This window comes from Scyliorhinus canicula, chromosome 4, assembly GCF_902713615.1.
Source record: "Scyliorhinus canicula chromosome 4, sScyCan1.1, whole genome shotgun sequence".
NCBI classification, from domain to species: Eukaryota; Metazoa; Chordata; class Chondrichthyes; order Carcharhiniformes; family Scyliorhinidae; genus Scyliorhinus; species Scyliorhinus canicula.
In genome coordinates, this window is record NC_052149.1 from 70,263,188 (window position 1) to 70,289,099 (window position 25,912).

Genomic DNA, 25,912 nt, shown 5'->3' on the forward strand with positions numbered 1-25,912 from the left:
TTGGTCGCTGTACCATTAATGGCAGTGATTTCGTCCATTGACAATGTACCTGCTAAAAGCAGGTGGAGAAGCTTATTTAATATGAAAAAGTTGTGGCCTAATGGCATCATCAGTGCTGCAGTGTAATATAAATTTTTAATTAATTAAGTACTAATTAATTTGGGTGGCATAGTGGTTAACACTGTTGCTTTGCACGCCAGAGACCCAGGTTCAATTACAGCCTTGGGTGACTGTGTGGAATTTGTACCTTCTCCCCGTAACTGCGTGGATTTCCTCTGTGTGCTCCGGTTTACTCCCACAGTCCAAAGGTGTGCGAGTTAAGTGGATTGGTCACACTAAATTACCCCTTAATGCCCAAGGATGTGCAGGTTAGGATATGGGGTTACGGGGATGGGGTGGGGTGGATGAGGGAGTATAAAAATATAGAGTGCTCATTCGAAGGGTCAGTGCAGACTTGATGGGCCAAATGGCCTCCTTCTGCACTGTAGGGATTCTATGGTTACTGTCAAGTCAGGTGGGAGTTAAGCACTACTTGCTCCCGGACAGAAGATTCATAGTGGACTGTGCTAAGTGTAAATTTCCTTGTTTAAACATCTTTTGGACCTCAAATAGATGAGATGCTCAGCGCTCCCAGGTGCCTCAATGGGGTACTTGGATTTTTCCAGCTCCAGCCTCCCCCGAATTTCAAAGGATCCCAAGGACCTATTTTGAAGTAGCCTCCTTGATACCTGATCTCAAAGGAACATCACTGTTGTCTTCCCACCCCCACCAATCAATCAGTGATCCACAAATCATAGGTCAGCAAAAGACCAACCTTCTGAATAGAACAAGGCATAAAATCAGTTACCTGGGGGATGCCTACTGCTGACATCATTGCTTCATTGTAGAACATTCTACCTCCGTGGTTCTTATCAGGAAATATATCTGCCTGAAAGAGACACAGGTACAATCTTCAGTATATACATGCTTCAACACATAGTTCTAATAAAACATTATCGCACTCTCAATACATTATAAAAACACTCCGGACAGTGGCAATCCAAAGGCTATTTGTCATCTAATTCATCTGTGACCTCTGTAGGGATGTTGTTTGATATGTTTCTGGACTTCCCCAGCTCTGGGATATTGTTAGAATGGGATGCAAGGGGTGTAAGGGAGGGGTAGCACCACTCACAGCCACGCTTGCTACACTCTTTGGAGTGGCTCATCCTGTATTCACCCTCACCTTCACCCAGTTCTCATCTGTAGTTCCAAGTAGCTGTTAGCATGCAAGAGCAACCACACCGCAGTAAACTCTTCTGGTGGGTGAGCCAAACCAGTTGATGATAGACGTGGGGTCTCCAACACATGGCGATTTAGGAATTTGAATATCCTGGCTTTTGAAGACTAATTCTTTTTTTATAAATGTTTTTTATTGAGTTTTCATATTTTATATATGACAAATTACAAATTATTAGAGAGAAAAAAAAAGAAAACACAAAAATTTAGCATGCATATTTACAGGTAAGCATCTTCATAACAACAATTGTGGCCGCCCCCTTTAGCCAGCATACATATTTTACATTCCCCAATATGGCCGAGGCACATGTTTATAGGCATTTATTTATAGTTTGGTTTTGGGCCGTGGCTTGCCAGCAAACCCCCATAACGAGCCCGTAACCCCCCCCCCCCGGCTACCCTCCCCCGATTCCCGTCCATTTTCCCCTGATTCTTGGCCACCCGACTATTCTTCCTCTTGTACGTTGGCCACAAACAGGTCCCGGAACAGTTGCATGAATGGCTCCCACGTTCTGTGGAAGCCGTCGTCCGACCCTCGGATGGCGAATTTGATTTTCTCCATTTGGAGAGATTCCGAGAGGTCGGACAGCCAGTTTGCAGCTCTGGGCGGTGCTGCTGACCGCCAGCCAAACAGGATTCTACGGCGGGCGATCAGGGAGGCAAAGGCAAGGGCGTCCGCCCTCCTCTCCAGGAATAGATCTGGCTGGTCTGAAACACCGAAGACCGCCACTATCGGGCATGGCTCCACCCTCACCCCCACCACTTTGGACATAGCCTCGAAGAAGGCTGTCCAGTACTCCACAAGTCTGGGGCAAGACCAGAACATGTGGGCGTGGTTGGCCGGGCCTCTTTGGCACCGCTCGCATCTGTCCTCCACCTCCGGGAAGAACCTACTCATACGGTTTCTCGTTAAGTGGGCTCTATGTACCACTTTTAGTTGCGTCAGGCTGAGCCTCGCGCACGTGGAGGTGGAGTTGACCCTATGCAGTGTTTCGCTCCAGAGTCCCCACCCTATCTCCATCCCCAGGTCGTCCTCCCATTTCCTTCTTGTTGCGTCCAGTACGGTGTCGTCCCTATCTACCAGTCGGCCATACATGTCACTACAGTTCCCTTTCTCTAGGATACTTGCGTCCAGTAGGTCTTCCAGTAGTGTCTGTCGTGGCGGTTGTGGGTACGTCCTTGTCTCCTTTCGTAGGAAGTTTTTGAGCTGCAGGTACCGTAGCTCGTTCCCCCCAGCTAGCTGAAATTTCTCTGTCAGTTCGTCCAGTGTTGCGATCCTGTCGTCCATGTATAGGTCCCTGACTGTCAGTGTCCCCCCCGTCCTGTCTCCACCTTTTGAAGGTGGCGTCAGTCAGTGCTGGTTTGAACCTATGGTTGTTGCAGATGGGAGCCTTGTCCGACATTTTGTACAGGCCAAATTGCTGCCGCGGTTGGTTCCAGGATTGGAGGGTGGCTGTCACCACTGGGCTGCTGGAGTGTTTTTTGGGTGGGGATGGGAGTGCTGCCGTGGCGAGGGCCCGGAGGGAGGTTCCCATGCAGGAGGCCTCCTCCGCACGCACCCACTCGGCTTCTGGCTCCTGGATCCATCCCCTGACTCGCTCGGCTGTTGCCGCCCAGTGGTAGAATTGTAGATTCGGGAGGGCTAGCCCCCCCCTGGATTTTGTTTTTTGTAGGACCTTCTTTGGGATCCTAGCATTTTTACCCCCCCATACGAACGCCATGATAAGTTTGTCCAGCGCTTTGAAAAAGGCCTTGGGGATGTAGATCGGAATGGATCTAAACAGGAAGAGGAACCTGGGCAGTACGTTCATTTTGATCGTCTGGACTCTCCCCGCGAGGGAGAGCGGGAGTGTGTTCCATCTTTGCAGGTCCTTTTTAACTTCCTCCGTCAGGCTGGTGAGGTTCCATTTGTGGATCCCTCTCCAGTCATGGGCTATTTGGATCCCCAGGTAGCGGAATTTATGTCGGGCTTGTTTGAACGGCAGCCCCTTTAGTGCTGCCCCCCCCCCCCCCCCCCTTGCGGGTGTACTGGGAAGATCTCGCTTTTGCTCATGTTGAGTTTGTAGCCCGAGAAGGCTCCAAACACTTTCAGGAGCGCGATGATTCCGTCCATGCTGCTTTGTGGGTCCGAGATATAGAGGAGCAGATCGTGAAGACTAATTCTAGCGGATTGCACCGATAAGACCAATTTAAGGTTTTGAAGTTTTGCACCATCTTCTGGATAGGTAGAAAGCAAACAAGATGCAGAAGACATTCTGGTCAATCAATGAATCCGGAACTATCTCCAGCCATTTAGAAGCATATTGCCACAGGACCAAAATATGTCAGGATGAGAGGGTGAAGTTGAATATTCCCCTCACTATAATTCAATTCATATGCAACACATGTTCATCGTCTATCATGTCATTCATCATCTATCTGTAGGACAGCACGGTGGCACAGTGGTTAGCACTGCCGCCTCATGGAACCAAGATCCCAGGTTTGATCCCGGCTCTGGGTCACTGTCCTGTGTGGAGTTTGCACATTCTCCCTACGTTTGCGTGGGTTTTGCCCTCACAACCCAAAGATATGCAGGGTAGGATTGGCCACGCTAAATTGTCCCTTATTTGGAAAAACTGAATTGGGTACGGTAAAAAAAAATTTTTAATCATTATCTATCTGTGATGAAGGGAGGGCAGTGTAGAGGCAGGTGTGGAATTCCCAGAGGACTGTAGCTGCAAACTTGCATACAGGTGGCTCAGGCCATAGTGTCATTTTTCATTGCAAGAAACAAACAGGAGTTGGCCATTCAATCCCTCGAGCCTATCCAGCCATTCAATGAGATAATAGCTTATCTGTGGTGTAACTCTAGCCCATATCCCCTAATATCTTTGCTAAACAAAAATCTATCTATCACAGATTTAAAATTAACAATTGTTCGAACTTCAACTGCTGTTTCTGGGACAGAGTTCCAAACCTCTACCACCCTTTGCATGAAGAAGTGCTCATAACATCGCTCCTGAACGGTCTGGTCCTATTTTTTAGACTATAATAATTATGCCCTTAGTTTGAGAATCTCTAACCAGTGGAAATAGTATCTTTATTTGCGCTGTCTTTTTCTGTTAATATCTTGGAGACTTTGATCACATCACCCTTTAACTTTCTAAATTCTAGTGAAAACAGGCCTAATTTGTGAAATCTCTCCTCATAATTTAACCCATGTAGTCCAGGTATCATTGTCGTAAATCTATGTTGCACTCCCTCCAAGGCCAATATATCCAAGGTGTGGTGCCCAGGACTGCTCCCAGTGCTCCAAGTGGGGTCTAACCAGAGTTTTGCATAGCTGCAGCATAACTTTTGTGTTTATATTCCAATCCTCCAGATATAAAGGTTAGCATTCTATTAGCCTTTTTGATTATTTTCTGCCCTTGTTTGTGGCATGTTAAGGACCTACATACCTGAACCCCCAAGTCTCCTTGGACATCCACTGTACCTAACCTCTTTCCATTCAGAAAGTACTCTGCTCTACCCTCTTTTGGTCCAAAATGGATAATCCCACACTTGCCTACATTGAATTCCATTCCATCTGTCACAATTTTGCCCAGTCACCTAGTCTGTCAATATCTCCTTGCAATTTTATGCTATCCTCTAGACTGTCTACAATGCCACCTAACTTTGTATCATCCTCAAATTTGGATATATGCCTTTCTACATTATCCAAGCTGTTAATGAATAATGTGAATAATTGAAGCCCAACACAGATCCCTGTGGTGCACCACTAGTTACATCCTGACATTTAGTATAATTACCCATTATCCCACTCTATCACCTGCTACTCAATTTCCTAACCATGTCAATAATTTGCCCTCAACTCTATGGGCTTCCATCTTAATAAACAGTCTCTTATGTGGAACTTTATCAAATGCCTTCTGAAAGTCCATATAAATAACATCCATAGACATTCCCCTGCCTACTACATTAGTCACCACTTCAAAAAAGTCAATGAGATTTGTCAGACATGACCTTCTCTTCATGAACGAATGCTGACTCTCCCTGATTGATCAAAATTCTTTGAGGTGTTTGGTCACCCTATCCCTGATTAGCAATTTCCCCACCACAGATGTTAGGCTAACCGGTCTGGAATTTCCTGATTTCCTCCTTTCATCCTTCTTAAAAAATGGAGTAACCTATGCAATTTTCCAGTCCAAAGAAGCAGAAGTTTAAATCTTTAGTACCCGGGGCAGCCATTTCAGGACCAAACTACTCACATCCCGAGTTTGGGAAGGGGCTAGAAAAGATGGACCGTGGAAAATTGGCCACTTTCTGTATCCAGTTGGCTGGAACACAAGCCCTGTGAGAGAAGGTTGATTTCTCCTGCAACTGCAAAAATCTTAGAAAATCATGCATTTATGGACCTCCCTCCCGCACTCTTTTTAAGGACCACTGGTTAAGCCTTTCAACATAGTGTTTGCTCGCTTTGACCTTTATTCTACAAATATTGAAATCATGATCAGATCAAAGATGGCCCAGTGGGGGCGGGGGAGTTTGCCCTGGGACAACACATTTGAAAAATTTGACAAAAATAATACCCACATGTCCATCCTTGGCCTGCTGCAATGTTCCCAATGAAGCTCAATGCAAACTGGAGGAACAGCACCTCATCTTCTGATTAGGCATGTTACAGTCTTCTGGACTCATCACAAACTTTGTGATCTCTCTCTTCCACCATCTTTTTTTTTAATAAATTTAGATTACCCAATTATTTTTTCCAATTAAGGGGCAATTTAGCGTGGCCAATACACCTACTCTGCACACTTTTGGGTTGTGGGGGCGAAACCCACGCAGACACGGGGAGAATGTGCAAACTCCACACGGACAGTGACCCAGAGCCGGGATCGAACCTGGGACCTCAGCGCCGTGAGGCGGTTGTGCTAACCACTAGGCCACCGTGCTGCCCTACTCTTCCACCATCTTGAGCCCCGTAAAAGAAATGTTTGCCCCAACACAACCATCAATTCCAATTTCCCCTCTCACCTACCCTGCAGTGGGCCATTTGTCATTTGTTTTTAAGTTTTGTTTTCACTGAGCACTGACTTTTGTTCTTCTAGTAACATGTTCTGCTATCTTACTTTTATTCCACCATCAGTACCTTCTACTTTGCATAGTCCCTCATACTGCCATTAATACTTCCTCTGTCTTGTGCCTTACATGTCATTGTTGCAATCTCTCCTCGCTCTCACCCATCACTGACCTTCCATTTTGCTCCACCCCTTTTTATATAGTAAATAATCCATCACATTTCTCCTTCTCTAACTCTGAAGAGTCACATGGGCACACAACATTAACTCTGTTTCTCTCTCTCCACAGATGCTACCAGACAAACATTTATTTTACGGGGCTCAAGATGGTGGAGGAGAGAGGTCACAAACTTGTTGATGAGTCCAGAAGACTGTAATATGTAAATGCTGAGCTAAGGAGTGACTGGAGAATCCCTTCCATTATACCTCAAGAGGTGTTAACAACCACCATTTTGCTCCTAAGGGAAACAATGGATTGTGGAAGAAGCAGAAACACTTGTGAGGCTGCAATTAACTGATTAATGGGCCACAGCACATGACCCCCATGGGATGACTCCAGGCTAAAACCAAGGACTCCAAGAACATATCTTTCAATATCCTGTTTGTCAATATCTGTGCACTAACTGCTGGGTCAGGGCTGGAGATGCAACATAGCATATACTTATTCTCTATTGTATGTGACAACTTTGGCCTTACAATCAGCACAAAGAAAATTGAAGTAATGTACCCAGCCTGTTCCCAGAAAACTTTATCTTGAGCCCAAGGTTTCAGTCCATGACCCGGGCCTGTCAACAGCAGATAAATTAATTTATCTCAGTCGCACACTCTTTTGAGTTGTCTATATCGATGATGAGGCATTCAAGAATTGCCAAAGCAAGTGTAATTTTTGGCAGACTTCAAACATCAGTCTAACAACAAAGATCAGTAAGTCTGCCTACCAATCTGAATGTCAACAGGGCAATAGCCCTGCCTACGATGCTTTCTTCATGCAAGACCAGCATCAGGCCAAGAAGCCCAACCACTTTCACTTAAGCTGCCTTCGGAAACTCTTGAAGATCAGATGGCAGGACAAAATATCAGACACTGACGTGTTCACCTGAGCCGGCATGGCAAGTATCCACACTATATTGAAACGGTCACAACTGAGTTGGACATGTAGTCAGAATGCATGATGTTCACTTACCATAGCAAATCTGCTATGGAGAGCCTGAGTCTGGAGTGCGTTCTAACGCTGGTCAAAGGAAAGACTACAAGGACACTATGAAGGCTTCACTTAGGAATTTTGATATTGACTTTGAACCCTGGCAAGCTGCATCTCGCACAACCCAATAAAAATAAGTGTGCCCTCCTTCGAAAGCAAATGCATATCAGAGGCAGTGAGAAAACGCAAGGAGAGGAAATCCCGAGTCAGCAGCTGGTGCAAAACCTAATCATTGGTATCCTGTCCTATTTGCAGCCGAATGTTACCAATGCAGATCAGCTTTAGCAGTCACCTATGCACCCACTGGAATGTTACACACCATCCCAGATGATGGACATGCTCATCTTTGCCTCAAAGGGCGAACACCACTGCTAGAATTCAGCACTCTTTCCTTTTTGCATGTTGCTATAGTATCGAGGAAAAGCACGGGAATATCATCAGGAGCAGAGATACATCCACTAGCAAGTGAAAAGTACTCTATTCAGACTTGATCATCTGTGGTTTTGATCATTCTGCAAGGGTACCTTTCCTATTTGCACCAACATTGACACAATGACGTATATATTTTCCCTTTGGTTAACTGTGGGGAATTGCCTGTCATCCATTTGTCAAATGTCCAAGGAACACATTTGAGATTTGTGGATACAGAATCACAACCTCAGACTCTGTGGTGCTGTGATGTAAAGCAAGAGACTGCAACCTGTGACAAAAAAGGTAGCTCTTCAGAGTACTTTACAAAGAATTAACAAGTCTTTGGTGGCTTCAATAAAGTGCAAGAGGTGTCATCTTAATCCTGTTACTTCCTTGTCAATGTTCTTGACAATGTGCTATCTGTGAAACACTCTTATTACCTGAAGTGGCAAAAATGCTCCTCCACTATCCACCAAGTATATGCAAGGTAGTCTATTTTGAATAGCAATGTTCTGAGCTCTCAGCTGCTTCTTCACTGTAATTGGGTAAGCTGTCCCTCCTTTGATTGTTGCATCATTAGCAATGAATACGCACCAAACACCATTGATTTTCCCTATTCCTAGATGAAATATAGTGTAAAGATAACAAATAATTTAGAATTAGGTGATGAGGTTCAATCACAATCATTAGTCTAAATCATCCACTAGATTAATTCTAAAATTAATTTGCAATAATTAGATTCTAACAAAGGGCTAAACACAGAGGAAATAAAATTAGCAATGGACCCAGTGCTGAGTCTAAAGAATGTCAAAATAAAGTTCAGACAATTCAAACCAAAACAATAAACAATGAAAAAAAACAGCAATTTTTGGTGTAGACACAAAACATCCATAATAGGTGATATCGGGTACAAATGCAAGTGTGTGAATGTGAATGAAAGCTTAATCTCCTCAGATAGTCTTCTGCTGCCCACTATCCAGGCTTACATATTACCGAAGATGAGCTACCATCGAGCTTGATGTTGAAGTTTAACCTCACTACTGCAGAGCTCAGAATTAAAACGTTTCAATTAAACAATCAGAAGTGAATCATTTTGTTACACCCATTGAACTTGTCTGTACATGTAATACAGTTTCTGTGAGAGGACAGCACTTTTTAGTGTGACCTTCACAGTCTAAACCACTTTATTTTAGCGAGAGAAGCCTACATAATGTTTCACACAGAGTACAATAGTTTCTCTCACAGTGACTCTGATAGATATTGATTATTGATAGCTGAGCAAGGACACCCAGGAGTTTCTTCTCTTTAGATAGTTAGACTTTGCACTTTGATCCCAGGAACAGTCGATATGTTAGTTCAGTCCAGCTCATTCAGTTACTCATTTCCTTTTCACATGTGTTTCTGATGTACAAGAATCTAAAATACTGCTTACAATCTAGAATATTGTTGCTTTTAGAAATATCTGGTGCTTTATCAAAACACATATCTTGTATCGATATCACCTACTATGGATGTTTTGTGTCTACACCAAAAATTGCTGGGTTTTTTTATTGTTTATTGTTTTGGTTTGAATTGTCTGAACTTTATTTTGACACTCAGATCTTTAAAATTCAGTTTCATTTTCAGCATTGTAAAATAAGTGCGTTACTCTTACCATCTGTCACTAAATCGCTATCTAGTTAGGGAGTCTCATAATCATAAGAAAGTATCTTAGTCTTTTGCCTATTGATGCACAATGTCAGCAGGGATCACTGGACAGCAAACTGAAGAGAATTTTTGAATTTTTCTCCTCTTTATTATTAAAGTGTAAAGACCAACTGTAGCACTGACAGATTTTGGGGAATTAAGGTACGATGGAAAGGATGGGAAAAGAGTCATTGATCCAAGAAGTTCAACCATGATCGTTTTGGAAGGTGGAGCAGCCTCACAGGGTTATAGGGCCTGCTCCTTAAGTTCTTATCTTTATTACCACCTGCCTAACATTAGTTAGTTCATGGTGTAGTTCAGACAAGGAACTGAATGGGGAGCACCTTCTTGGTCAATAAAGCTGAACACAGCGAACAATGCCTATTAAAGCACTGGAAGAAACACAGCAATAACCTTTTTGAATGTCAACAGTTACAAGGATTACCAATAAAATAGCCTCCGATTTGTCTCATCAATATTTGGTTATTTACTGTTTAAATGCAGTGATATCATCTGGGTACTTATTTTTTTCTTCTTATTTATGTTATTTAGCCACAGATTGATAGTTGCCTTTAGGATGAGATGTTAAAATGAGCCCCATCTGCCCTGTTAAATGGATGTAAACAATTCCACAGCTTTATTTTGAAAACCAGTGGATTTCTCCCTGGTTTTCTGCCAGTATTTAGCCCTCAACCAACATATAAAGAAACAGGCCATCTGGTCATTTGTCACATTGTTGATTGTGGGAGCTCTCACTGCACATTGGCTACCACGTTTCAACATTACAATTTAGAGTCATAGAGTCACACAGAACAGGAGAGACCCTTCGGCCCATTGATTCTGCACCAACAAAATTACACCACAATCTATACTAATCCCACCTTCCAGCACTTGCCCCATAACCCTGAGTGTTATGACATTTCAAGTGTTCATCCACGTAATTTTTAAAGGTTGTGAGGTTTCCCGCCTCTATCACATTCCCAGGCAGTGCATTCCAGACATCCATCACCCTCTGGGTGAAAAACATGTTCCTCAATCCCCTCTAAACCTCCTGTCCCTCACCTTAAAGTTATGCCCCCTCGTTATTGACCCTTCAATTAAGGGGAACAGGTGCTTCCCATCCACGCTGGCCAGACCCCTCATAATCTTATACACCTCAATCAGGTCCCACCGTAGCCTTATCTGTTCGAAATAAAACAGCCCCAGCCTATCCAACCTCTCATCATAGCTCACATGCTCCAACCCAGGCAACATTCTGGTGAATCTCCTCTGCACCATCTTCTGCGCAATCACATCCTTCCTATATATGAAGCTATCGTGAGGCGACTAGAACTGCACTCGGTAATCCAGCTGTGTCCCAAACAAAGTTTTGTACAGCTCCCTCATAACCTCCCTGCTCTTATAACCTATGCCACGACTGATAAAGGCATGTCCAGTACGCCTTCTTAACTACCCTATTCACCTGTCCTGCCACCTTCAGGAATCTGTGGACAAGCATCCCATGATTCCTCTGTTCCTCTGAGTTTCCTACTGTCCTCCATTCATTGAATACTCCCTTGTTATGTTACTCCTTCCATAGTGCATCACGTCGCACTTTACAGGGTTAAATTCCATTGGCCACTGATCTGATCAACCCATCTATATCTTCCTGCAACCTAAGACCTTCTTTCTCACTAGTAACCACCCTACCAAACTTTGAGTCATCCGAAAATTTACTTAATATCCCCCTCACATTCTCACCTATATCGTTCATATATATAATTACAAACAATCGGGGACTTAGCACTGGTGCCTGTGGTACTGGACACCGGCACCCAGTGACACAAACAGCCTTCTACCACCACCCTCTTGTCTCCTACCACTAAGTCAGTTTTGGATCCAATTTGCCAAGTTACCCAGAATCCCACGTGCCTTTACCTTCTTTATCAGTCTCTCATGTGGGACCTTGTCAAAGGCTTTGCTGAAATTCACATAATTACATAAATTGCACTATTCTCATCTACACACCCAATCACCTACTCAAAAGATTCAATCAAATCTGTTAGGCATGACCTCCCTCTGACAAAGCCATGCTGATTATCTCTGATCAAACCTTGCCTCTCCAAGTGGAGGTTAATTGCCCTCTTCAGAAATTTATCTGATTGTTTCCCTATCACTGATGTGAGACTTTCTGGTCTGTAATTCCCTTGTTTATCTCTACCACTCTTCTGCCAAACTAGTTTAAACTCCTCCCAACAGCACTAACAAACCCTTCCGCAAGGATGTTGCTCCCATTCTGGTTCAGGTGCAGACCGTCCTGCTTGTACATGACCCACCTTCCTCAGAGATATAGCAGTCAGAAAGCTGATTGGCGAGATTCACACATAGAGTTGCCGGAAAGATGGGCACATATTTGGGACACAGCAACACAATCAAGAACTTTGGAGGGTTAGAGATGATATCATAGTTTGCCAGGCCAGAGGCTGTGAAGGTGGGCTTTTTGAGAGAGAGGGGGGGGGGGCTGATGGCAGCTGTTTTGAAAAACTGGAGGGTATCTGTGAAGAGGGAATTTGCAATGTCAGTTAGCATGATAACCTGGAGGGAAATTAGGTGATCAGCAGAATTATGCAAACCGGGTCAATGAAGAAAAACAACAAAGAGAACAAAGAACAAAGAAAATACAGCGCAGGATCAGGCCCTTCAGCCCTCCAGGCCTGTGCCGATCACAATGCCCTCACTAAAAAGAAAACCTTCTGCCCTTACTCGATCTGTATCCCTCTATTTCCTCCCTATTCATGTATCCATCCAGATGCCTCTTAAATTGCTATTGTGCCTACTTCCGCCACATCCTCTGGCAGGGCATTCCAGGCACCCACCACACTCTGCGTGGAAAACTTACCCCGCACATTTCCCTTAAAATTTCTCCCTCTCAACTTGAACCTGTGACCCCTTTTAATTGACACTTCCACCTTTGGAAAAAGCCTCTGACTATCCACCCTGTCTATGCCTCATAATTGTGCAGACCTCTATCAGGTCTCCACTCAGCCTCTGTCTTTCCAGTGAAAACAATCCTAGGGCACGATTCTCCGCTGCCCAAGACGGGCCGGAGAATAGCGGGAGGGCCTTCCCGACATTTTTCCCGACCTCCCGCTATTCTTCCCCCCCCCCCACGGCCGCCCCACGACACAAATCGCTGCTCGCCGTTTTTTACGGCGAACAGCGATTCTCTCCTGGCCGATGGGCCGAGTTCCCAGGCCTTTACGGCCGTTTTCACGAACGCAAACACACCTGCTCTCACCGTTCGTGAAAACGGCCGCAAAGTGCCGTCCCGGACAACCATGGCACCGATTGGCACGGCCGCACCACAGCCGTGCCAAGGGTGGCATGGGCCCTCGATCGGTGGGCACCGATCGCGGGCAGCGGGTCCGATACCCGCGCACTATTTGTTCCTCCGCCGCCCCGCAGGATCAGTCCGCGGGGCGGCTGAGGGGCATGACGGCCCGCGCATGCGCGGGTTTGACGCATATGCGTGATGACGTAATCCGCGCATGCGCGGGTTGGAGCCGTCCAACCCGCATATGCGCGGCTGACGTCATCGTGCGCGTCAGCCACCGTGACGCTTGGCGCGCGGGCTTAGCGACGGTCGCTAAGCCCGCGATCCCGTTCTTCACGGGGCCGCGCTGCTAGCCCCGACCGGGGGGGAGTCCCGGGAGGGGGCGCGGAGGCTGCCGTGAAACACGGCCAGTTTCACGGCAGCCTTTACGACTCTCCGCATTTGCGGAGAATCGCGCCCCTAGTTTATTCAACCTCTTCTCATAGCCTACACCCTCAAGACCAGGAAACATCCTGGTGAACCTTCTTTGCACTCTCTACAAAGCTTCTACGTCCTTCCAATAATGTGGTGACCAGAATTGCACACAATACTCCAAATGTGGCCTAACCAATGTTTTATATAACTGGAACATGATTTCGCAACTGTTATACTCAATGTCCCTTCTGATGAATGCAAGCATGCCATATACCTTCGTAATCACCTTGGCCACCTGTGTTGCCATTTTTAGGAAACTGCAGACCTGCACGCCCAGATCCCTCTGTATGTTAATGTTCCCAAGGGTTATGCCATTTACAGTATAATTCATACCTAGATTTGATCCTCCAAAATGCATCACCTCGCATTTGTCCAGATTAAACACCATCTCGCATTTGTCCAGATTAAACACCATCTGCCATTTCTGTGCCCAAGTCTCCAATCTATCTATATCCTGCTGTATCCTCTGACAAATCTTGGCACTATCAGCAACTCCACCAATATCCATCTCATCCGGAAAATTACTAATCAGACCATCCATATTTTCCTCGGGCAGCACAGTAGCACAGTGGTTCGCACAGTTGTTTCCCAGCTGCAGGGTCCCAGGTTTGATTCCTGGCTTGGGTCACTGTCTGTGTGGAGTCTGCACGTTCTCCCTGTGTCTGTGTGGGATTCCTAAGGGTGCTCCGGTTTCCTCCCATAGTCCAAAGATGTGCAGGTCAGATAGACTGGCCATGATAAATTGCCCTTAGTGTCCAAAAAGCTTAGGTGGGGTTACTGGGTTACGGGGGAGGCATGGGCTTAAGTGGGGCGCTCTTTCCAAGAGCCAGCGCAGACTCGATGGGCCGAATGGCCTCCTTCTGCCCTGTAAATTCTATGATTTCTCCAAATCATTTATATATACTACAAACAACAGAGGTCCAAGCACTGATCCCTATGGAACACCACTAACTACAGATCTTCATTCAGAAAAACACACCTCCACCACTATTCTCTGTCTTCTATAACCAAGCCAGTTCTGTATCTATGATCTAACCCGCCCATCCCGAATCAGATGTGATTTTAGTTTTTGTATCAGTCTGCCATGTGGACCTTGTCAAACACCTTACTAAAATTCATATAAACAACACCCCTTCCCTCATCAATTTTCTTTGTCACCTCTTCAAAAAACTCAATCAAGTTGGTGAGACAAGACCATACCGGTACAAACCCATGATGCCTGTCACTAATAGTCCATTTAATAATTAATTTTAATAATCTTTATTGTTACAAATAGATTTACATTAACACTGCAATGAAGTTTCTGTGAAAAGCCCCTAGTCGCCACATTCCAGCACCTGTTCGGGTACACGGAGGGAGAATTCAGAATGTCCAAATTACCTAACAACACGTCTTTTGGGACTTGTGGGAATAAACCGGAACACCTGGAGAAAACCCACACAGACACAGGAAGAACATGCAGACTCCGCTCAGACAGTGACCCAAGCTGGGAATTGAACCTGGGACCCTGGTGCTGTGAAGCAACAGTGCTAACCACTGTGCTACTGTGCCGCATTCCCCACCACTGATGTCAGGCTCACCGGCCTATAATTTGCTGGATTGTCCCTGCTTCCTTTCTTAAACAAGGAAATAGCATTGGCTATTCTCCAGTCCTCTGGAACCTCGCCTGTGGTCAAAGAGAATGTGTGAAGATATCTGTAAAGGCCCCGACTATTTCTCCCCTTGTCTCACGCAGTAACCTGGGATAGATCCCATCCAGCCCCAGGGACTTGTCTACCTTAATGCAATTTAGAATACTCAACACTTCCTCCTTTGATATATTGACATTCTTAAGAGAGTTTGCACACCTATCCTGAACCTCAACATCCATCATGTCCTTCTCCCTGGTAAATAGCGATACAAAGTATTCATTAAGGATTTCACCCACTTCCTGGGGTTCCACGCATAACTTCCCTCCATTGTCCTTAAGTGGGTCTGCTCTTTCTCTTGCTACCCTCTTGCCCCTAATATATGCTTTGGGATTCTCCTTGACCATGTTTGCTAAAGACATTTCATGGCCCCTTTTAGCCCTCTTAATTCCACGTTTATGTTCCTTCCTACTTTCACTGTACTCCTCAAGAGTTTTTAAATGCCTAGACCTATCGTATGCTTCCTTGTTCCTCTTGATTAAGCTGACAATTTCCCTGGTCATCCATGGTTCCGAATCCTGAAATTTCTACCCTTCATTTTTGCGGGGACATGCCTGTCCTGCATTTCAATTGTTAAAAGGCCTTTATAAGCCTCCCACGTGTCAGAAGTGGATTTGCCCTCAAAAAGCCGCACCCAATCCACATTTCCCAGTAGTCTAATTTGGATGTAATTGGCCCTCACCCAATTAAGCACCCACGGGCCATTCATGTCCTTATCCATGACTACTCAAAATCTTATGGAATGTTGGTCGCTAAGCCCAAAATGTTCCCCCACTGAAACATCAATCACCTGGCCTGGCTCATTTCTCCATACCGAGTCTAGTACGGCCCTGTCCCTGGTTAGATTTTCAACATACAAAAAGCCCTCCTGGATACACCTAACGAGTTGCTCTCCATCCGAGCCCCTGGCTGTAAGGGATTCCCAGTCAATATGGGGGAAGTTAAAATCACCCATCACATCTACCTTGCCTTCTTCACAGCTTTTCAGTATCTGACAATTGCTCCTCAGTCTCCTGCGGGCTGTTGGGAGGTCTATAGTACATTCCCAACGTTGTGATTTCACCCTTCTTATTCCTGAGCTCCACCCATAATGCCTCACTACAAGATCCCTCCAATTTGTCCTCCCTCAACACAGCTATGATCTGCTCCTTAATCAGCAATGCAACCTTTGTTGTGTCCCCTTCTGTCCCGCCTAAAGCAACAATATCCTGAAACGTTAGGCTGCCAGTCCTGTCCCTCCTTTAACCATGTCTCTGTAATTGCAATTACATCATAGTTCCAGGCAGTAATCCAGGCTGTCAGTTCAGCTGCCTTACCTGTTATACTACTTGCATTGAAGCAAACGCACTCCAGACCTACAGTCCCGCTGAGCCCTGCGGCTTCCCTCTGCCTGCTCTTACTCTGCGCTATGTTTATCACAGTCTCACTTTTTTCCAGTCTCTACAGTTACTGGTCTGCTGGTCCGGTTCCCATCCCCCTGCCACACTAGTTTAAATCCTCCCGAACAGCACAAGCAAACATCCAGCCCAGGATATTGGTACTCCTCCAGTTCAGGTGCAACCTGTCCTTCTTGTACAGGTACCACCTTCCCCGAAAGGCAACCCAGCAATCCATATATCTTACACCAGCTCTTTAGCCATGTGTTCAACTGTACTATCTCCCTGTTCCAAGCCTCACCAGCATGTGGCACAGGCAGTAATCCTGAGATTACCTGCCTCGAGGTGTGTTCATGGATACAATAAGCTCAGTAAATAGAGACAGGAAAGAAACTGGAGAAACTAGATTCAGGTTTGGGGCAGCTTGGGGAGATTTGGATGAAAGGTCCCGTATTTCTCGGGACAGGAAATTAAAGATGGGAGATGAGGTAGTAGTTGAGCTGATCAACATCTGCTGGAGCATCACAGTGAATACAGCACCAAGTTAACTAAAAATAAAGTTATAAGTTACACACACTAAGGTTCAACCAAAAACAGTGATTTGGTGTTAATCTCTAATGCATGCATGAGAGTAAATACTATTTCTCAAATCAACATAAAATAACTGGTGCATATTATTCATATGATATGATAGATGTGATGTACTTAGATTTTCAAAAGGCCTTCAATAAAGTGCCCCATAATAGACTGATGAATAAGATCCGTGAATGGAAGTCAGGGAGCAAGTGGCAGAATGGATTACTACTTGACTTCCAGACCTAAAGCAGAGTGGCAGTAAAGGGCCATTATTCAAAGAGGCAGCGATGGGAAGTGATGTTTCACAAGGAGCACTGCTGTTCAAAATGTTCCTTAAATATTTGAACTTTCAGCGGGGGGTGGGGGGGTGGATTGGTATTTTGTGAAAAGTGTTTGTTTATGTCTTTGGTAACTTCTGTATAAAACGTTAATAAAACGAATTTTCCCCCCCAAAAATGATTTAGACTTTGGAATCCAAAGCGTAATTCCTAAATTTGCAAATACCACCAATTTACAAATTTACAATTTACATAATTTACAATTTACATAAACTAACAGAACAGGAAAATAATTGACAAATGAAGTTTAACACAGGTAAATGAGAGGTAGCACATTTTGGGTGGGAAGAATACTTGGGAGACACAAGTCTAGGTGGGGTAGAGGAGCAAAGGGATCGAGGAACACAATACATCTATCACTAAAAGGTACTCCATGGTTGACAAGGCCTTAAAAATGCAAAGCAAGCACTGGACTTTATTGCCAGAGGCATAGCATTGAAAAGTAGGGAACAAATGCTAAGCCTGTAGTGAGCCTTGGGTAGACCACACATAGCGGGTCATGGGCACTTCTGGCCACCATATTAAAAAAAGGATATGTAAAGGCACTGGAGGTGGTGCAAAGAATATTTATATGGATAATACCAGAAATGCATGGATATAAATATTTCTTCTCTCCTGAAAAAATACTGAGGCATGACCTAACAGATGTCATTTAAATTATAAAAAAATTGATAGGGGTAGAGAGAGAGAAAATGTTCCCTCTTGTGGGGAAGAGATAACTAGAGGCCATCAACTAAGATGGTCACCAACAAATCCAACAGGGAATTCAAAATAAACTTCTTCATCCAGAGTGGTAAGAATGTAGAACTTGCTGTCACTGGAAGTGGTTGAAGTGAATAGATGCATTTAAGGGAAGCTCAACAAGGCTATGAAGGCAAAGGGGATAGATGGTTACAAATGTAGAATTAGATGAATAAAAGATGTGAGGAGGATGACTGGAGTATAAGCACTGACATGGACTGGTTGGGCCAAACAGCCTTCTTCTGTGCCGATATAATATTCTATGTAATACTAGCAAAATAAATTAAGGGCCAGACCAGAAATCAGCAATTTCAAATGTTACAGATGGAAAAAGTAATGTTGTTTTAAAATCCCAGGACAAAAAAAAGAGAATTTCAGACTAATATTTACAGTATTTTTTGAAATAAAGTAGACCTGTACATTAATACCAGTTAAGCAGCCTGCAGCAGGAATATCTCCATACGGCATTCCAAAACCAGCAAAGGGAGACAACTCCAAGATCTCCTCTTCGTCCAGAAGCAACTGCAAACGCTCTCGGACGAGCATTTTTTTATTCCTCTGGGTGTGTCTCAAAATTGCTTTTTCACCTCCACCCTTTATCACCTGCTCCATCAGCTCCAAATACCTGTTTCAAGAAACAAATAAATGATACAGGAATTCCATCAAAATTTCTTACATCAGACTAGATGCTTGTTGCTAGAGGGAAATTCAGGTAGACGTTACAGATACTCATGTCATGCTTTTTGAGAAGGTATAATGGCCATCTGAAGTATTTCACCCGGTCTCCCACATTACGAATAATTTTTTACATTGGAATTAAGGGCACAACCTATCGGCCTCACCTCGCCCGACTCAGGACATGATGAGGCTGGTAAATCTCACGAGCGTCCCCTTGCAAGGTTCGCCGACCTCATCGCGCCTCACGATCTGGATCCCGCCCATTGCATCGGGACCCAGATTTGCATATTCAAGTGAACTGTTAGTCTCACTTGAATATGTCTACACCGGATCTACCCAGCGCCCGGGACCTAACACCCTTGCCTTAGAGACCCCAAATGGGCACCGTTTAGCACTGGTTTCCACAAATGCAGACCAGGTGTACCAGCAATTTGGGGAGCCCCTCAGGCAATCATGTGCCCCTGGGTGGTCAGGTTCTGGGCAGGATGGTACCCTGACACCCCAATGCCATCCTGACACTGTCTGCTGGCAGTGCCACCTGGGCAGGCTGGCAGTACCTGGGTGCCCAGGTGGCACTGCTAGGTTGGCAGGGGCACCTGGGCACATATGCCCAGGTGGCATTGTGCGAGGGCCAGGGGTGCCCTGTCTTTATGAGGTGGGGTGAGGGGGCTCAATGACTCCTTATTGGTGAGTTGCGCATTGGGAGGGTGGGGTATACAGAGACCGCCGATCTCGTCCTGCACTAACGAGTTCCCCTCGCCAGTGCAGGAAACGGGGCTAATTGCAATGGGCCGTTCCTCGCTGAGGCCCAGAATTGAAAAGAGCCCTGTTTAATAGCAGGTACGCTCTTGCCACTGCCAGCGCCGGGAAACACCCGGCTGAACGCATTTTACACGGGACTCTGTTTCAGTTAAATTTCGCTCTACATTAAAACTTTGAACCAGAAAATGGTCGATCCAGATGATGAAGAATACGAGAAGAATGAAACATTTTTGGATTATGAAACTAATTATTTTATCTTAAATGAAATGCATACCCTTCTGCTGGGAAGGCAAAGTAACATAAAGACAAAAGTGGGTTGGGGCAGCACGGTGGCGCAGTGGTTTCGCCCCCACAACCCAAAGATATGCAAAGTATGTGGATTGGCCACGCTAAATTACCCCTTAATTGGAAAAAACGAATTGGGTACTCTAAATTTATCTTTAAAAAAAAGACCCAAGTGGGTCCTTAAATACTGCGCAGGAGCTGAAATTGTCAAAAGAGAATCTGAATATCATGAAATCATCAGATCATAAGATACATTAAAGGAAGTTTGTCCCTGGTGTGATTTTCCTTTCTCCCTTCCCAGCAATAATATGGCCCAATGCCAGCGTACCTCAGTATGTAATACTATCTGAACAGTCACAGAACAGTTTCAGTAAAAGTATGTTGTTTGGCTGGAGGCCTCTTAATAGTCCCAATGGAGAAATTAACAACTGAAAATTAACTAAGATTCTTTGCATGCGCACAGAAAATTCTAAAATTAAATTAAATGCAATATTATTAAATTTTAAAATCAACTTTAGAAGCTAATTTTTTGAACGTCAGTGTACCCATTTTTAAAAACTAATTTACGAGATGTGGGCATCACTGGTTAGGCCAGTATTTATTGCCCATCCCTAGTTGCCCTTCAGAAGGTGGTGATGAGTTGCCTTCTTGAACTGCTGCAGTCCTCGAGATGCAGGTCTACCCACTGTGCTATTAGGGAGGGAGTTCCAGGCTGTTGCCCCAGCGACAGTTTAGGAGCAGTGATATATTTTCAAGTCAGGGTGGTGAGTAACTTGGAGGGGAACATCCAGGTGGTGGGGTCCCCAGGTATCTGCTGCTCTTCTCCTTCTGGATGGTAGTGGTCGTGGGTTTGGAAGGTGATGTCTAAGGAACTTTGGTGATTTACTGACGTGCATCTTGTAGATGGTGCTCACGGCTGTCATTGTTCATCGGTGGTGGAGGGTTTGAAAGTTTGTGGAAGGGGGAGCAATCAAGCGGAGGCTGCTTTGTCCCTGATGTTGTCGAGCTTCGTGAGTGTTGTCTGAGCTGCACTCATCCAGGAAAGTAGAGAATATTCCATTACAAAGCTGACTTGTGCCTTGTAGATTGTGGACAGGTTGGGGGGGGGGGGGGGGGGGGGGGGTCATGAGGTGCGTTACTCGCCATTGAATTCCTAGCCTTTGAACTGCCCTGGTAGCCATAGTATTAATGTGACTAGTCCAATTCAGTTTCAGATCAATGGTAACCCCCAGGATGTTGATTGTTAAATATTCAGCGTTGGTAATGCCATTGAATGTCAAGGGGTGGTGCTTAGATTCTCTGTTGTAGGAGAAAGTCATTGCCAGGCACTTGTGTGGCATGAATGTAACCTGCCACTTGTCAGCCCAAGCCTGGATACTGTACAGGTCTTGCTGCATTTGGACATGGACTGCTTCATTATCTGAGGAGTCTCAAATGGTGCTGAACATTATGCAGTCTTCCGCAAACATCCCCACTTCAGACCTTATGATGGAAGGGAGGTCATTGATGAAGTAGCTGAAGATGGTTGGGCCTAGGACACCACCCTGAGGAACTCCTGCAGTGATGTCCTGGAGTTGAGATGATTGACCTCCAATCACCACAACCATCTTCCTTTGTACCAGGTATGACTCCAACCAGCGGAGGGTTTCCACCGATTCCCATTGACTTCAGTTTAGCTAGGGCTCCTTGATGCCATGCTCCGTCAAATGCTGCCTTGATGTCAAGGGCAGTCACTCTCACCTCACCTCTGGCATTCAGTTCTTTTGCTCATGTTTGAACCAAGGCCGTAATGAGGTCAGGAGCTGAGTGAGCCTGGCGGAACCCAAACTGAACATATGTGACCAAGTTATTGCTGAGTAAGTGTCGCTTGATAGCACTGTTGATGACTCCTTCCATCACTTTGCTGATGATGGAGAATAGACTGATAGGACGGTAGTTGGCTGGGTTCATTTGTCCTGTTTTTCGGGTAAAGGACACACCTGGGCAATTTTCCACATTGTCGGGTAAATGACCGTGTTGTAGCTGTACTGGAACAGCTTGGCTAGGGGTGCGGCAAGTTCTGGAGCACAGGGTCTTCAGTACTATTGTTGAGATATTGTCAGGGTCCATAGCCTTTGTAGTATCCAGTGTCTTCAGCTGTTTCTTGATATCACGCAGAGTGAATCATATTAGCTGAAGGCTGACATCTGTGATGCTGGAGAGCTCGGAGGAGACCGAGATGGATCATCCACTCTGCACTTCTGGTTGAAGATTGTTGCGAATGCCTCAGCCTTGTCTTTTGCTCATATGTGCTGGGCTCCTCTATCATTGAGGCTGGAGATATTTGTGGAGCCTCCTCCTCTAGTGAGTTAATTGTCCACCAACATTCACGGCTGGGTATGGCAGGACCACAGAGCTTAGACCTGATGCGTTTGTTGTGGAATCGCCTAGCTCTGTCTATCACTTACAGATGATGCTGTTTGGTACGTAAGTAATCCTGTGTTGTAGCTTCACCAGGTCGACACCTCATTTTTCGGTATGCCTAATCTTGCTCCTGGCATGCTCTTCTGCACTCTTCATTGAACCAGGGTTTATCTCCTGGCTTGGTTGTAATGGTAGAGTGGGGGATAGGCCAAGCCACTAAGTTGCAGATTGTGGTTGAATACAATTCTGCTGCTGATGGACCACAGCCCCTCTTTAGTTGCTAGATCTGTTTGAAATCTATCCCATTTAGCATGGTGGTAGGTGCCACACAACACGATGGAGGGTATCCTCACTATGAAGACGGGACTTTGTCTCCACAATGACTGTGGTTGTCACTAGGGTTGTCATTTCTACCGATACTGTCATGGGCAGATGCATCTGCGGCAGGCAGATTGATGAGGTCAAATATGCTTTCCCCTTTCGCTGGTTCCCTCACTACTTGCTGCAGTCCCTGTCTAGCAGCTATGTCCTTCAGGACCCGGCCAGCTTGATCTGTGGTGGTACTACCGAGTCACTCTTGGTGATGGATATTGAAGTCCCCCACCCAGAGCATATTCTATGCCCTGGCCACCCTGAGTGCTTCCTCTAAGTGGTGTTCAATATGGAGGAGTACTCATTCATCAGCTGATGATGGCCAGTACGTGGTAATCAGCAGGAGGTTTCCTTGCCCATGTTTAACCTGAAGCCATGAAACTTCATGGGGTCCAGAGTCAATGTTGGGGACTCCCAGGGCACCTCCCTCCTGACTATATACCACTGTGCCGCCACCTCTGCTGGGCCTTTCCTGCCAGTGAGACAAGACATACCCAGGAATGGTGATAGTGGTGTCTGGGACATTGTCTGTAAGGTATGATTCTGTGAGTATAACTATGTCAGGCTGTTGTTTAACTAGTCTGTGGGACAGCTCTCCAAACTTTGGCATAAGCCCCCAGATGTTAGTAAGGGGGACTTTGCAGGGTCGGCAGGGCTGGGTTTGCCATTGTCGTTTCCGGTGCCTGGTGGTCAGTCCGGTATCATTCCTTTTTTGTGTTTTCGTAGCGGTTGAATGGCTTGCTAAGCCATTCCAGAGGGCATTTAAGAGTCAACCACATTGCTGTGGGTTTGGAGTCGCATGTAGGCCACACCAGGTAAGGGTGGAAGATATTCTTCCCTAAAGCAGTGTTTTTCAAAGTAGGGGTCACAACCCAAAGGGTGGGTCACGGGATGATGTAAAATGGGTCGGCAAAAGGTCTGCAAAAATGATCCTTGAGGATAGCCTGACCTTGTTTCCCATTTTCTCCCTGGGCAAACTCTTGCTGCAGTACAGTGTTTGACCACATGAGGCTCATGTACAGGCCGGTGCCGTGGATTTCCTGCCTCCCTGAGTTACTATTACAGTCAAGACCACTGACACAGCCTCCAGCAGCCATTCCCGTTTCGGCAGCAGCTATTAGCCTGGTTAGTCAACACCTACAACTGAAGAGTTTAAAAGAAAAAAAATCAATTATCTTTAAATGTATTTCCTCCAGACACTCCCTCTGCACAGAGTTAGTTTCCAGCAGTGCTTCGCCCTCTTTTTTTTCCAGCCCTGCATCTCCCACCCAAAACCAAATGACTGCTGACTGGAATATGTTTCCACGAGTGCCCCAGTCAGTAACTCCGAGTCGGAGTACTCCACGGTAGCACAGTAGGCAGTGAATAGCACTGTTGCTTCACAGCTCTACGGTCCCAGATTCAATTCCCGGCTTGGGTCACTGTCTGTGTGGAGTCTGCACGTTTTCCCTGTGTTTGTGTGGGTTTCCTCCGGGTGCTCCGGTTTCCTCCCACAAGCCCCGAAAGACGTGCTTGTTAGGTAGTTTGGACATTCTGAATTCTCCCTCAGAGTACCCGAACAGGTGCTGGAATGTGGTGACTAGGGGCTTTTCACAGTAATTTCATTGCAGTCTTAATGTAAGCCTACTTGTGACAATAAAGACTGTCTAAAATCTAATCCCTTATTCAGGTTCTAGCAGATGGATCCTGTGGGATCTCCTCACCTTTCAATTGGTCCATTGTCACAAAGTAGGTTTGTGTTTGCCCCATTCTGAACTCGGCTCTGGGGCGATGTGTGTGGGTTTGGGAACTCCATCCATCCCAGTCAGGGGGGGAAATACATCTGTTCAAGTACCGTTCATAGGAAGCACAGAGTCATGATCACACAAAGAACGTGTTCAGGGTGAACTTTCTGATTCGGATGTATGTTTAATATCTGCCAATGTTACCATTGTCAATTAATTTTGACTTTCTGTTACCATTAACATTGCCAGTGTTGGTTCAATTTCTGCGACAGTTAATCTTGTTGATGTCTGTTGAGTTTCAATTACTCTTAACCTTGTCAATCAGATCTATTTTTAAAGTTGTGCTGTGTGTGCATAAGGGATTTGATGTGTATTTAAAATGGGGAGCTACTTTCTGCTCACTTTCTAAGATCAGTCCCTCTCTCAGTCAGACTGACTTTACGATCAATGGTGAGTCTCCTCCCTTCTCCATTAGCCCAAAATCCAGGCATGTTTCCAAGAATTTCCTCATTTCCCCTTCAAACACCTCAGGAGTCTGCGATCAAACGTCTCGCTCACTGATCTGTGCAGAGATTTTTATGACAAGTTATTTAGATCTCCAAATGACAACAAAAAATAAAAAATATATTTTCATTTACAATTTTTTACATTTAATAATGCAGAAGTGTCAACAATGAATGCAATGTTTTTAAAAGTAACTATGGAGAATCTATTGTGAGCATGGCATGGGTCATGAGAAGTGGCTATTTTGTAAAAATAGGTCACCGGGAAAAAGTTTGAAAACACTGCCCTTGAGGCACCCTCAATTACGACGCGAGAGCGAGGTCGGTAATCAAAAGGCTTTAATCTACAGAGAACTGAACAGCATCCGAGAGAAGTGTGCTCACCACATGGAGCCTTATCCTATATACCGTTTCCTGGGGGCGTAGCCAGAGGCAGAGTCCCCCAGGGTTCCAAGCATCTTAAAGGGGCAAGGTATTAAAGGTCAGATACCGTTTACAGCAGTTATTAATACTGTTCATCACATTCACCCCGTTTAAAAAAAACATAGTCTGTCGGGGGTGAAGTGGAATTATAAGTTCAGTCTTTGTGGTGGTCTGATCGTCCGTGCTGACTTTCGCTGCTCCGGTGGTGGCGCCGTGGATGCGGTCGGTTCCGATGGTTGTATATCCGGGAGTACGGTTGACTGAGCCTTTGCCCGCCTTGGGGGGGGGGGGGGGGGGGGGGGAGGGGTATCAGGGGTGATTAGGGTGATCGGTGCAGGCGCCAGCTGGGGGGCAGGGGGCGCTATGGGGGGGGCGCTGTCGGAGTCGCCGGTCGGTGCGGGGAGGTCGGTAGAAGGGTGGGGTCGGTGGGGAAAACGTCGGGGTCGGTGGGAGAGTCGGTGGGAGAGCCAGCGGGTGCCAGGTCTCGCAGGGAGACGGTATCCTGCCTGCCGTCGGGGTGCTCGACGTAGGCATATTGAGGGTTTGCGTGCAGCAGGTGGACCCTCTCAACTATTGGATCCGTTTTATGGCTCCTCACGTGTCTCCGGATAGGACTGGTCCCG

General features: G+C 45.6%; 1 protein-coding gene across 1 annotated transcript in view; it reads right to left on the minus strand.

Annotated features, from left to right (window-relative positions):
• Window positions 1-25,912, minus strand: part of si:ch211-198n5.11 (methylcrotonoyl-coenzyme A carboxylase 2) — a 77,390-nt gene that overhangs the window by 42,539 nt on the left and 8,939 nt on the right. The window contains 3 exon segments of the mRNA XM_038794413.1: window positions 848-928; window positions 8,388-8,566; window positions 18,568-18,764. Coding sequence (XP_038650341.1) covers window positions 848-928; window positions 8,388-8,566; window positions 18,568-18,764 — 457 coding nt within the window.